At 36.8% G+C, this 14264-nt stretch overlaps 1 protein-coding gene across 1 annotated transcript; it reads right to left on the bottom strand.

Moving 5' to 3' along the window:
* Window positions 1-13088: 13088 nt before the first annotated feature.
* On the bottom strand, window positions 13089-13772 carry LOC107768129 (uncharacterized). The gene has a single exon (XM_016587232.2). The coding sequence runs from the start codon at window positions 13770-13772 to the stop codon at window positions 13089-13091; it is 684 nt and encodes a 227-aa protein (XP_016442718.2).
* Window positions 13773-14264: the final 492 nt, after the last annotated feature.

Below are 14264 nucleotides of genomic sequence, written 5' to 3'. Positions count from 1 at the left end.
GTCATTGTGGCTTGCCATTCAAGAAGGACTCACTGATGAAGAAAATGCTCGGTTATGCCTTGAAGAATTAGAAGCTCTTGATGAAAAGAGGCTAGAAGCTCTACAAAGCCTTGAATGTTATCAAGCTCACATGTCTCGATCTTTTAACAAAAGGGTGCGCATTAGATCTTTCCAAGTGGGTGACCAAGTTCTTGCGGTCAAAAGGCCTATTATTACCTCTCGTCGATCTGGGGGGAAATTCTCTGCTAAGTGGGATGGACCATATGTTGTACAAGAGGTATACTCAAGTGGCACTTATAAGATAGTTGACTCAGAAGGTTTCCGGATTGGCCCCATCAACGGGAAATTCATGAAGAGATACTATCCTTGAAGAAAACAAATATGCTCCTTAACGCACGAGCATAAACTGCATGTTACTCCTGGCCCGCAAGAGAATAAACTGTGCATGACCCACAAAACAAAAGTCCGCTGGGTTGAAAACCTCGAAAGAGGCGGCTTAGGTAAAAGTTAGGACATTAAAAAAAAACTCACCCATTTCGAACTACGGAATTACTTGATCCTCTTCACCGAGGTACGTAGGCAGCTTAGAGTTTCATTCTAAGTTCAGTCATATGAGTTCAAAAAATACATATTACCCAAGGCATTATTCAAATGAAGTATGATGGAATATAATTCACTTGATTGACACTTGAAAATTAGGTGTACATGTATTCTTTCGTTGAACCCTCTGTCTTGTCTTGATGGCTCAATGAGGGCAAGCCCTCCATGTCAAATTGAGGTCTTTGATGGATTGATTGTAGTTTCTTTAATAAGAGGATAAATATTCAAGTTGAAGTCTCCAATTCTAAGTCAAGTTGATTTTTCCAGGTCTGTTACATCATCAATTTGAAGTGTTCAAGCCGGCTAGTTCTTAAAGTTACAGTCTTCAAATCCATTAATCACTTAAAAACAAATTAAGAACAAAAGGGAACATTAATGAGAACGCGCAATATAAAGTGAAGCAAAAGAAGTTTTATTGCTGATGAGAACGACTAAACAATCGAATGCACGAAGGAAGGGAAAAATAAATAAAGCAGTGTTTATAGCCTAATCTAAGCACAACTTGTAGTTGGCCAAATCTTTGAGCATAGCTTCGAAGTATTTCTTCTTCTTCTCCAAATCGGCCAAGTCATCAGTAGTCAACAAGGCATTGCAGCATGTGTCATACTCCTTTCTAGTAGTTGAGGCTCCTAACTTGGATTCTTCAACTTCTTTCTCAGCAACTTCTAAAAGGGCTTCTAAGTTCTTCTCTTTTCCATGGAGCTTCTCTATCTTCTCTTTCACTGTAACCAGGGACTGACGGATAGATGCACTTTTCTAACCTTCTCTTCTTCTTCAATCATGGCATTTGTAAGGTGTACCTCAACCTCTGATATTGCAGTCTCTTCAACCTTCTCAGATAAAGTCGATCGTGTCTTGTTATATGAAGCAGCAAGCTCAAAAAGGGACTCCAATAGGTTTCTCAAAGGGGTAATATCCACATCATCCACATCCATTGCCTCAAGGATCACTTTAGTATTTTCTTCAAGCTCAGAGATCTTATCTGCATTGCTACCTTTCAGCTTACGCTGAATCGAAGTCCAAAGCTTCAAGATAAACTCCTTTCGAATATCCAAGACAACCTTCTTTCCATAAAAAAACAAACGCTACAATTGTTGGTCGTTCACGTAAATCAGAGCCCAACTTTGCCCTAATTCCATCATGAGAAATAGAAGTTGCCTCTTGATCTGCCTTAGCTGTGGAAGATGATTTTTGCGGGTTCAATCCTGCTACGGACTCATCATTATCTCATGGCCTTACTCGTTGCAACGCTCCAATGTTATTAGCCTGTAAAAAAATAAAAAATAATGTAAGAACACTTTAGCAAAGTTATTTGGCCATGGCTAACAAAAATGAAAAGTTTAAGTTTTCTTTTACCTTCTCGTTCCGAGCTGTTAGTGTTCTTGAAGGGCTATCAACGCTTTGGACCTCTACAACTTCTTCTGGGTTAGGCCTTTTCTTTTTCCAACATTGATCTCCTTTACTGCTATCACTCTCCTCTTGGGATAGGCACTTGTTAGAGGCATCAACGACTACATCGAATGGAATTAGACTTTTGTCAACTGGAGCATGTATCTCTTCTCTTTGAACTTCTTTGTGTAGCATGGGTCTGTTGCCTGTGCGTATCTCAACTACCTTAGACTTTAAAGCAGGGAGCTTATCAATCACTAAGTCATCCTTGTTGCGGTCCTGAAGGGTATTTATGGTGGGCTCAACAGTATTCATCAAAAATTGTAAGTGGTCTTCAAGAAGGCTTCCATGCGCCCTTGCCCACCAAGATCTATAGTTAGACGATGTAAACTTCTTCATGTTGGACCCAAAAGGAGGAAATACTACCCTTGACTTAGATCTAGTCAACACATAAATTCGTGCAAGTCTTAACCCTTCTTCTAATGAGGCCTCACGAAAATCTCGCTCCAAGCAACCAGGGGTGTCTTGATAAAAACCAAATTGGCGGCTAAATCGATGAGGGCTGTAAGGTTCAATAATAAAGTTGACTCTGTCCCTCAAAGGAAGATAATTCGAGCGAATACTCATAAAAAAATTTAACTCGAACTCATCTGCCTTACCATCGTCATAGTAGTGGTACGGATTAGATCTGCGGGGCATTGTCGAAGTCCAAATGATATTTTCTCCATTATGTATATGCTTCCTTGCTTCCTCTTTCCCAAAATATCTAGTAGCACCTTCACCAGAACATGCGGACATAAGAGGAACAACTGGCCCCTTTGCATATGGAAAATAAGTCTTAATGTAATGGGCTAACCAACCATACACATAATAAGCTGGAAAGCAAGTTTGGGTAGGATCAAGCAACAAGCACTTTGAAATCTCGTTCAAACCCTTATATATTCTGGCTAAGACCGGGACTGCAAGGCTGACTCTTCGTTTACAAGCAAGATGACACGTGGTCTTAAAGGTCACAGGACGAATGAAGTCACCTTCTTTTGAAGGAAGCAAAAAAAATACATAACCAACAAGATAGAAAAGCAGCCAAGTATGTCTCGTCTTTCTTGTCACCCATAACTCCTAGCTTATGGAATAAGGCTTCTTCGATAGTCGACCAATTAACTGCTTCCTCTATGACCCCGGTAGGATTGTGCGTCGATTTCAAACGAGCAGACATATTTTCTTTTCTTAATGGAGGCTGAGTATACTTCATTGTCTTTCTGCACCAGAACTCTACCCATTTATTCGCAGAAATCTTTGGAAGGTTGTTACCTCCCTCTCGGAGCCGATGGAAGGCATCAAACAAATGCTCACAAGTCTGGGGAAGAAACCTTCTCCCCTTGTCGTACGTGCATGTAAGCTCTTCAATATTTGGCACAACTTCCTCGTAAGGAGATCCTGTTATAGGCAGACTGCTGATCTTATACAAATCCCAAAGTGATATGGATAGTTCTCCAGCAGAGGTAAGCAATGTATTGGTAATAGGGCACCATGCCTCACAGAAAGCCTGCATAATATTTGTATTACGATCATATGTGAAGAGTGAAGCATATACGGAGTCATAAATTCTTGCACCCTCCAGGGTCAAGAGAAACTTACTTAAGACGTCTTCTGCCCATTCCCAATAGCCAAGAACGCAATGAAATTCACCGCCGAACAGCAAATCATTGTCCCAATAAGTTTCCTTGTTAATAATTCGACGCCCCAGGCATGGTAAGGCACTCGCGACATTCCAAGCATGATGATTAGTGGTGCAAAGCATCCATGTCTTAGAAGGACGGCTATTGTATTCAAGTGTCCAGTCTGCCAAATAAGGTGGGTCCCTCAAAGGTACCCATGAAGCTGCAACATATTGGCCGACTAGTGGCCTATCAACCGGTAACCTTGTCTTCACCTTGCTTCCCTTATGGTCTGAAATAATAAGGCATTGCGAATTAGAGGAAGAAAGTCTTGAGTCTTTGAAGTAAACCATATTTAGACTGCAAAAAGAGAAAGTGTTTATTAGCACTAAACTTAGAAGTGTAGTATTCATGGCCTGAAATACATAATATAATCTCAAGACTAATCCTACCAAGCATGAAAAGGTCAAAATCTTTTGCTTGGACGGTGTAATGGTCTTTGCCACAGATAAAGAAAGTCAAATTCTCAAACAAGATAGATCTTTGGCTCAGACGGTATAATGGTCTTCGCCTCGGATAAAAGTAAAATCTTTGGCTTAGACGGTGTAATGGTCTATGCCACAGATAAAGTAAAGTCAATTCTTCCAACAAAATAGAGTCTTCAGCTTAGACGGTGTAATGGTCTTCGCTTCAAACAAAGTAAACTCTTTGGCTCAAACGGTGTGATAGTTTTCGCCTCAGATAAAGTAAAATCAAATCTTCAAAAGAATATTTTTGTCTTAAGACGGTGTAATGGTCTATGCCTCAGATAAAATGAAGTTAAATCTTCAAACAAGATTAAGTCTTTAGCTCAGACGGTGTAATCGTCCTTACTTCAGACAAAATAAATCTTTGGCTCAGACGGTGTAATGGTCTTTGCCTCAGATAAAAGTAAAGTCTTTGTCTTAGACAATGTAATGGTCTTTGCCACATATAAAGAAAGTCAAGTTTTCAAATAAAATGAAGTCTTTAGCTCAGACAGTGTAATGGTCTTTACTTCAGACAATGAATCTTCGGCTTAGACGGTGTAATGGTCTTTGCCTAAAATAAAGTAAAATCGTTGGCTTAAACGGTGTAATGGTCCATGGCTCAGATAAAATTAAGTCAAATCTTCAAATAAAATGAAGTCTTTAGCTTAGACGGTGTAACGGTTTTCGCTTTAAACAAAATAAAATCTTTGATCTAGACGATGTAACGATCTTCACCAAAGATACAGTAAAGTCCTCGTATGAAGTGATGTCTTTGCCAAAAATGTAAAATTTCGGACACGGTAAAATTTTAATCACTTAGAATTTGCCGTTTTCTTGAATTCCGGCAAAAGAAAAAAAAAAAAAATCAAAGACACTGAAAGGAGAAAGGTCACCTGTCGAATTGCAAAGGAGAAGACTAATATTGTTTCAATATCTTTTCTCGGGTCTGATTACCTGCAAGGAATCATGAACATTAGAATAAAGAATCGAGGACCAAGACCCTCAGAAGAAATATAGTTCCCATGATATATTCTATCCTGCTTGGCGGGTGGTGCAAGTATTTGGCGATCTATGTGTTGATATCAGAGGCGGATTCATGATTTAAATCCTATGGGTTCAACTTTAAGTTTTTTAGCATTGAACCCATTATATTTTTAAAGTTATGGGTTCATATCTAATATTGTTGCAATTTTAATAAATTTTTACATACAAATTTTTACTCTGCATCAAAAGTTATGGGTTCAGTTGAACTCGTTGCCGAAACGCTACATCCGCCTCTAGTTGATATACAACCAAATATAACATGATTAATTATCCAGAGGATACATCACGGTTAATGCATACGTTTGAGGTCATTCGATATAAGTCACTATCACTCTAACACATAAATATGATGATACAAATTACAATCCCACTGTAATTTCTACCATCTCAAATAGTTAGAAATTGCAGTACTTGGTATGTTGACACTTCAAGATCAGAACGCGCAAATTTCTATGGCATTGAAAACTTACATAAATATTCATAGAATAATGATGGTCAACACCAAACTTTTCATATAAGGAAAAAAAGGAGCTTATTTAAAGTCAAAAATATGCAACGAGACAAGTATTATGTTTCGATTTCCATAGATGTTTGCGTGGATGCAAGTATTAGTTTGAAAAATGGAAATTAAGCAGAATATCTCCTTGCTTTGTGAGAGGAAGCTGGCCTCTAACATGCACATGTCCAAAAAGATACTACCACTGCCAAGGTTATTTGTATACAAGAATTACTACGCAGCGTTCATAAGTATCCTTGGACTCTATTCTTGCAAGATTATTGCCAGAGCCATTAAAGTATACCATGGCTAAATGATATGGACAAGTCTTACTTATGGGTAGGAAGTGACAAAATCATGAATTGGACAGAAGCAAAAGAATGACAGTGCACTTTGTCCTATTTAAAAGTGCCATGACGATAGAAAATTGGTCAAAAGGAAAAACTAGCCATGCATTCAGCAATGATTAATCTAAGTACAAAAGGTTTTTTTTTTAATCATGGAGGGAAGTATTAAAGTGTTATGGGTATCTCTTAGCCATAGTAAAAGAAAAGGAAAATTACCTTCTGAAAGAACAAAAAGGAGGAACTCTAGTCTTCTAAAATTACTAAAAAAGCTGGCAGGGTAAAATATATTGTTGTGCTTTCCTATTTATAGAGATGAAAATAGAGTAAGGGTAGAGTCCTAGATGGAGATGGACATTATCATCAGATACCATCCAATTTCAAATAAGGGATTCTAATCTGATTAGGAGATATAACAACGTTATCCGGATAATCTTGAGTAGAAACTCTATTGATAATTTAAACTCTTCTGGCCATGAGTTTATATCCCAGCTCAAATGTAATTTGCAGAAGCAACCAAACTCATCTCCCAGGTGGATTGATGCAAATATTCTTGTTTACATGTTGCTCCTGATGTTTGGCTCTATGTTCGTGGATCATGTGCCAATTCTTTTGTTTTTTCAACCAGTGTTTTTAATGTTGGCCTTGCAATTGAGCATGCACATACTGCTTTTGCCACAGAATTTGCTTCTGATGCGAGAGAGTATGTTTCCATTTCCTAAAGAAGAGTTTCCCATAAAGAAAGAGACAGTCCTAAAGAGTCACTCGGTGGAAGATATATTTTGGAATTTGAAAAATTATGTGTGGGATCCATTTTGAACTTAGGCAGGCGCTCAGTGCGTGAAGGTGCAGCGTGGAGAAACTAGTTATAAATATAGTAGATGGCGTAGTGCATTTTTATACGAAAGTTGTCAAGTGTTAGCTTTGTGTCTCATCTCATCCCCAATTCCCTATCAATCTATTCCTCATCTCCATTCTTCTTAGATTTCTGTTGCATTGTCCTTATTATCATTAGTAATTGCTTTGTAATTTCCATTAGTGTTAGAGTTAATACAATTAGTTGGTTTGGTATATTATCTAGGTTGTTTCAAAAGTGCAGAGTTTAGAACCAAAATATCTGTTCACGGCACAAAAAGAAATGAGTGGGAGAAAAACTATATTCAAAATCTTATATTGGCTCAAGTGACCTCAATATAATCAACAGCCAGCCAGTCACTGGGCTCTTGGCTATCAAGGGTATGGACGCTTACTTTACTGGATCCAATCTGATCGACAGAGTTGGAACCTTTTGACAAGTTGGTGGAGCTTTTTCTCAGTTGAACCCAATGTCGGGAGTCCTTATCAGAACTGTAATTTACTTTCTTGAAACTTGCAGGCACATCTATAAACATATAAATTTTATTGGATTTAAATCCATAAAATAATTTGGACTATATTAAATTCAAGACATTAGTTCAAACAAGTATTGTGGCTAATAAATTGGGTTAATTATATATGTGTTGGGCTAGTCCATTTAATTAGACTACAAATTAAATGATAAGCCCACTTCATTAGCCCAAGGTCCAAATTGCTATTAGCCCGTCTTATAGCCCATGCTCATGCCATGTGTCAAGTGACGTGGCAATTCAAGTCAAAAGAACGAGCCAACAAAATCATGTCATGTGTCAAATGATGTGGCAATCCAAACCAAATAAATGAGCCAATGAAATCGTGTCACGTGTCAAGAAGAGTGACAATCCAAGTCAAATCAACAACCAATAAAGTGGTGCCAAGTATCTAGATGGTATTGGTCAGTTTAAACGGACCAATCAAATCGCAGAACAATACCACTCCCTACAACTATAAATAGAGGTTTTCATAAAGTTAGAAGACACCAGAAGTGATAACAAGAAGCAAGCAGAGAGCTCGTGGATCAAACACCGCAGATTTCTCTACAAGCTACAAGTTCAAGTTCCAGATCAAGAACGAAGCCAAATCAAATACCAAGGCGTTCAAGATCAAATTACTTGTTCGTGATCAAATCCAAATTCAAGTTCAAGAAGGAGATTCAAGATCAAGCTTTACAAGCTCTTAAATCAAAATTAAAATCAAGCTTATCCAGATTGTTTACATTCTTGAAGAATCAGAGGAATACAATAGAGATTGTAACACTCATCATTTACTGAAATCAAATACTACATTTGTTGCGTAATTTTCTAGTCTTGATTTTTTTTTTCTCGATGCGAAAATTTATTGTTACAACATCCATGACATCCTCTTCAAGATCACTAAATGATACATCCTCCTCATTCTTAACAGGAATGGTGGGTGTGGGTCTTACTTAACACCTATACTGTCTGTTCTTTCTTCTTTAACCAATCATCACCATCATCTTCATCACTATCTTCCAACTTACTAGAGGATGCAGATTGGAGTTTTTCAACATTTTTAAGGGTAATAGGTCTTCCTTCAACCATAGGGTAATCAAAATTGGATTTAACTGCTAATAACAGACTGCTTTTCAACATCACAATCGTAATAAGTACTCTTTCAACCATAGGCTTGTCAACAACTTCGATTTCATTACTAAGGACAGGTTACTTCTCAGTAGCAGGGACATGTATTGCAGCAGAAGTGCTTGGTTCTGTAAGAAAAATGAGTAGATAATATTGACAAGGAACAAGATAGAAACAAGAACAACTTATGAAAAAATATTGTGTCGTGGCAAGCCACTGCCTTGAAAGTGATTTTGCCCGACTGGGTACAAATCGTTAAGACCCGTCACTCTCCAAGGTTTCAAGGCCCCTCCAAACACGTGCACTCGTGGCAGAAAGTTTGGAATTTGCACAAAACAATTGCCCAGAATTCGGTTGAAGAAGAAAAGAGATGAAGGTGTTTTTCTGTATTTTTTAAAAACTTCACAAAATAACTCCTACTATAAATAAGATGCTAGAGCTGTTACAAGAAGGAGAATTAAATCGAGGGTTATGAAAATAAAAGAACTGTTACAGAATTCAAGTTAGGCCTCACGTATATCTCGCGTGCGGGGGGGAGGTAAATCTACCCGTTTTGCCTTCAGGACCAATTTCTCATGTTCGCGAGACCACTCCCTTTTACTAGCTCTTTACAAGCTCAACAAAGAGCAATTCAATATAAAGAGAAGGAAAAGACTTTTCACAACCAATGAGGGACACTTTGTCTTTCACAAAAGACAAAGAAGTAAAGAAGAAAAAGGGACACAAAGAAATCTTTGACTTTGCATTATAAATAATACCAACAATCCCCCACTAATGCAAAGACAAAAATAGAATAAGAGTAATTTTGGGCAAAAGAAGGAACGTGTACTTAAGTGTCAATATCTTTCGATTTGAATTGACACGTAGTGAAATGTGGCAACAACTAACATCCATAAAGTGAAGTACTCTTGAATTGAATGGACATTAGTTGAGAACCACACAACACATACTATATCCTTAATTTTATGCAAATACTGCGATACTAACAAAGTGCTTTTATGGTCATGCACAAACTTTGGGTCTCATGAGTGCTCTAGAAAGACATCCCAATTCTGTCATAAAAGGTGACCGCACCTTTACACTCACGTTGGTGATTTCATCAAGTCTATCTATACATAGACCACCTTAAGGCTATGGAATCATCAAGAGTAAAATAAGCTCAACCTTATAAAGCACTACCATACGTCATAGGGATAGGAAATGTAGTGCATATTGAGGTCTCATATGGCTTCGTTTGACCACAAACGGGTATCTACCATACTTCCTCAATATATGGGCTTTATCCCAACCCCCCTCGAAGTTTTAAGGATAACTCTCCTTGCCAAACCCTTGGTTAAAGGATGCTAAATTTCTTCCGGACCTTACATATTCCAAGGAAATAACACTATATTTCAACAACTGTTTTACCGCACCATGTCTAATGCGGATATGTCTTCTCTTTTCCATTGTACACACTATTTTTGGCAATTTTAGTTGCCGCCTGTGAGTCACAATGTAGAGAAACTAGTGAAACTTGTCTTCCCCACAAAGGCATGTCTGCCAATAAATTTCTCAACCACTCATCTTCTTGCCCTGCCAACTCAAGAGCAATGAATTCAGACTCCATAGTAGATCGTGCTATACAAGTCTGTTTTGAAGACTTCCATGAAATAGCACATGCTCCCAAAGTAAACACATAGCCACTAGTGGAGCTAACTTCACCATTGTCAGTAACCCAGTTTGCACCACAAAATCCTTCTAAAATAACAAATAATTTATTGCAAACACCAATTCATAGTACCTCTCAAATACCTTAACAAACGATGGAAAGCATTCTAGTGTTCACTACTAGGGTTGCGAGTATGTCTACTCAATCTACTAATAACATAAGCAATATCAGGTCATGTATAATTCATAAGAAATATTACACTACCAATTATCTTAGCATATTCAGTTTGAGAAATACTAGATTCCTTATTATTTTTCAACTGTATGCTAGGATCGTAAGGAGTTTTCACAGGTGCTACATCAAAATAATTAAACCTTTTTAACATTTTCTCAATATAATAAGATTGAGATAATGAAAAACTATTAGAAGTTCTTTTGATTTTAATCCCTAAAATCACATCTGCTTCTCCAAGATCTTTCATTTCAAATTTAGAAGACAAAAAATACTTAGTCTCATTAACAACATTCACATTAGGGCCAAAGATTAACATGTCATCCACATACAGACGTATAATAACACAATCCGATCCTATCACCTTGTAATAAGCACATGTATCACATACATTAACAACATAATCATTACCCAATAATGTGCTATTAGACTTTTCATACTATTGCTTAGGTATCTGCTTTAGACCATATAAAGACTTTCTCAATTTGCATACTTTATTCTCCTGTCCTTGGATCACAAATCTCTCAGGTTGAGACATATAGAGCTTTTCCTCTAAATCACCATTTAGGAAAGCCATTTTAATATCCATTTGATGTATCACTAAATTATGAATAGCGGCTAAAGCAACAAGAGTTCTAATAGTCGCTATCTTAATCATAGGAGAATAAGTGTCAAAGTAATGAATGTCTTTCTTTTGGCTTTTGGTTAAAACCCCTAATAACAAGTCTAGCCTCAATTGTACCATCAGGCCTCAATTTCTTCTTAAATATCCACTTGCTACTTATGGGTTTACAACCTTTAGGCAAATCAGACAAGTCCCAAGTGTGATTAGAAACTATAGAGTCTAATTCACGTTAAATAGTCTTTTTCCAAAAAAACTAACATCTATTGACCTCATTGCTTTAGTATAAGTCTTAGGATCTTCTTTTATTAAATAGATAGACACTAATTCATCATTCAAAATATCAAGATCAATATTTTCAGTTAAGAAAGTAGTGATAAAGTCAGGACTAAAGCTAGCTTCAATTCTACACCTCTTACTCCTTCTACATTTATTTTCATGCTCATTAGTAGTAACACTAGAAGAAGGAAAAATATGAGAATTAACAGACATATATGTAGAAGCATTATTAGGCACATCACTAGCCATATTACTTTTCAATGAAAAAGCATGCTAAAAATATTCTGCATCTCTAGATTCACAAATAGAACTATCAGTCAAAGACATAAATCTATACGCAACACTATTTTGAGCATAACCAATGAAAATAACATCAAAATTCATGGGTCCAACAGTTACTTGTTCAAAATCAGGTAGACCAACCTTAGCCAAATACCCCCACACTTTCAGAATTTTCAAGTTAGGGGTAAACCCTTTCCATAACTCATACGGAATTTTATCCAATTTTGTATGAGGGACTTTATTAAGAACATAGCATGCAAATAAAACAGCTTCCCCCCACAAACAACTTCCCCCCACATATTATCAGATAAACCCGAACTCAAAAGTATAGAATTCATCATTTCCTTAAGGGTTTTATTTTTCCGTTCGCCTACGCCATTTTGTTGGGGAGTATATGGAGCACTAACCTCATGTATAATGCAAACAAAAGGCTTCTATAGTATTAGTACTATATTCACCACCCCCTGTCAGATCTAAGTCTCTTGATTTTTCTGTCCAATTGATTTTCTACTTCTGCTTTATATTTCAAAAATATGCTTTCAGCCCCATCTTTTGACTTAAGAAGATATACCTTAGTGTATCTAGAAAAGTCATCTACAAAAGTGACATAGTATTTATTTCTACCCTTACTAACAGTGTTCTTGAAATCTGTTAAGTCTGAATGCACTAGTTCAAGCAATTCTGTCTTTCTACTTGTTATATTCTTAAAAAGGTTTTTGGTATGTTTTGCTTCTACACAAATAGGACACTTAAAACAATTATCAACATCAACTACAGGAAATAATTCTATTTTTCTAAATCTTTTAATAGAAGTAATATTAACATGGCCTAGTCTACCATGTCACAAATCAATAGACTCAGCAATATAAGCAAAATTAAAAGTACTAGCATTATTAGTAATCTCTTGAGCGATGTTCAGTACATATAAACTAACACTAAGGTAACCCTTCCCAACAAAGTCTCCCCCACGAGAAATAATAACTTTATCAGATTCAAAAATAAGTTTAAGACTTGCTTTGTTGAGAAGCGCACCAAAAACTAAATTTTTACAAAGGGAGGGTACATAAAGAACATTGTTCAAAGCTACCCATGTAGACACACTCGCCATCAGCAAATTTCTCAAAGTCGTGAAAGAGCTCCTTGTTGGCGCAAAGGTGCCTTGAAGCACCTGTGTCCAGTATCTAGTCAGTCTTGTTAGCCACCATGTTCGCCTCAACAACCACAACAGTAATGACATCACCACCCTCAGTAAGGTTAGCCTGGACTGGAGCTTTTCCTCCATTCTTTGAGCTTTGTCCTTATCTCTGGTTGCACTGAAAAGCCTTGTGACTAATTTTTTCGCAGACATAGCAAGGTCCTTTCGACTTTTAAATATGGCCCTCCGGCTTATTGAAGTAATTGTGCCTCTTCACATGCCCTTTCTTCTGTTTACCTTTAAATATGTCTTTCACAAAAGTACTAGAAGATTCCACAAGGTTAGCTTTAGAAGAATTAAGAGAGAGAGAAAGATTTCATCTTATCCTTAAGCGGTTCAGACTCTTCATCTTTGAGACGGTTTGCTTCCTCAGTCCTCATTTGACTGATCAGTTCTTGAAGAGTTAAGTTTTTCTTCTTATGTTTTAGCTGATTCCTGTAATCACTCCAGGAAGGAGGAAACTTTTCTAAGCAGAGAACATTAACCTGAAGAATCTCACACATCTCCATGCCTTCGTTCAAAACATCAACAGTCAAGTTCTCATACTCGTGAATCTGCTCCATGATCGGCTTATCATCGACTATCTGAAACTTGATCCACTTTTCAACCACATACTTCTTTTTTCCCATATTATTTGCACCATATTTCTTCTCCAAATTGTCCCATATAACTTTAGCAGATTTATAATTTATAAACAAATCAAAGAGAGGGTTAGTCATATGGTTAAGAAGATGCCCTCCAACAGTTTTATTATCCTTTTCAAATTTTTTCTTAGCAGCATCTTCAACAACAGTCGTATTAACATTAGAACTATAAATAACAACAACAACAACAACAGGTGGTTCGTTAAACAAAATGTAATCAACTTCTAAATGTTCAAAGAAAATAAAATGTTTCTGGGACCAACACTTATAATTGTTTCCATCTAAAGGCTTAAGTTTTGACAGATCAGGAAGTGTTTTGTTCAAAGTGGTAACCATTAGTCAATTTTATATGTACAAGTCACTTTAAGAAAAATGAGTAGATAATATTGACAAGGAATAAGATGGAAACAAGAACAACTTATCGAAAAATAAGTGATTTTGCAAATCGTTAACACTGGTCACTCCCCAAGGTTCCACAGCACCTCCAAACACGTGCGCTCATGGCTAAAAGTTTGGAATATGCACAAAATAATTGCCCAGAGTTCGGTCGAAGAAGAAGAGAGATGAATGTGGTTTTTTGTTAAAAACTTCACAAAATAGCTCCTAATACAGATAAGATAAGGTTGTAAGACGGAGAATTAAATCAGGGTTATGAAAATAAAAGAGATGTTACAGAATTTAAGTAGCAGTTACAACAAATTAAATTATAGCAGTTACAAAGTAATGAATCAGACGTTACAAAGTAATAAAATCAGACGTTACAAAATTCAATTCAAAGGGAATGAATTTGGACATATTCTGGTAAGCATGTATTTGGACACTTTTCTA

The sequence above is a fragment of the Nicotiana tabacum genome, chromosome 14 (genome assembly GCF_000715075.1).
Source record: "Nicotiana tabacum cultivar K326 chromosome 14, ASM71507v2, whole genome shotgun sequence".
Taxonomy (NCBI): domain Eukaryota; kingdom Viridiplantae; phylum Streptophyta; class Magnoliopsida; order Solanales; family Solanaceae; genus Nicotiana; species Nicotiana tabacum.
The sequence above is the reverse complement of the archived record's forward strand: the minus strand, read 5'-3'. Positions and strand labels throughout refer to the sequence as shown.

Bases quoted from the DNA above. Each gene is read 5' to 3' on its own strand.
- LOC107768129 (XM_016587232.2), bottom strand. From the start codon at position 13,772: ATGGTTACCACTTTGAACAAAACACTTCCTGATCTGTCAAAACTTAAG.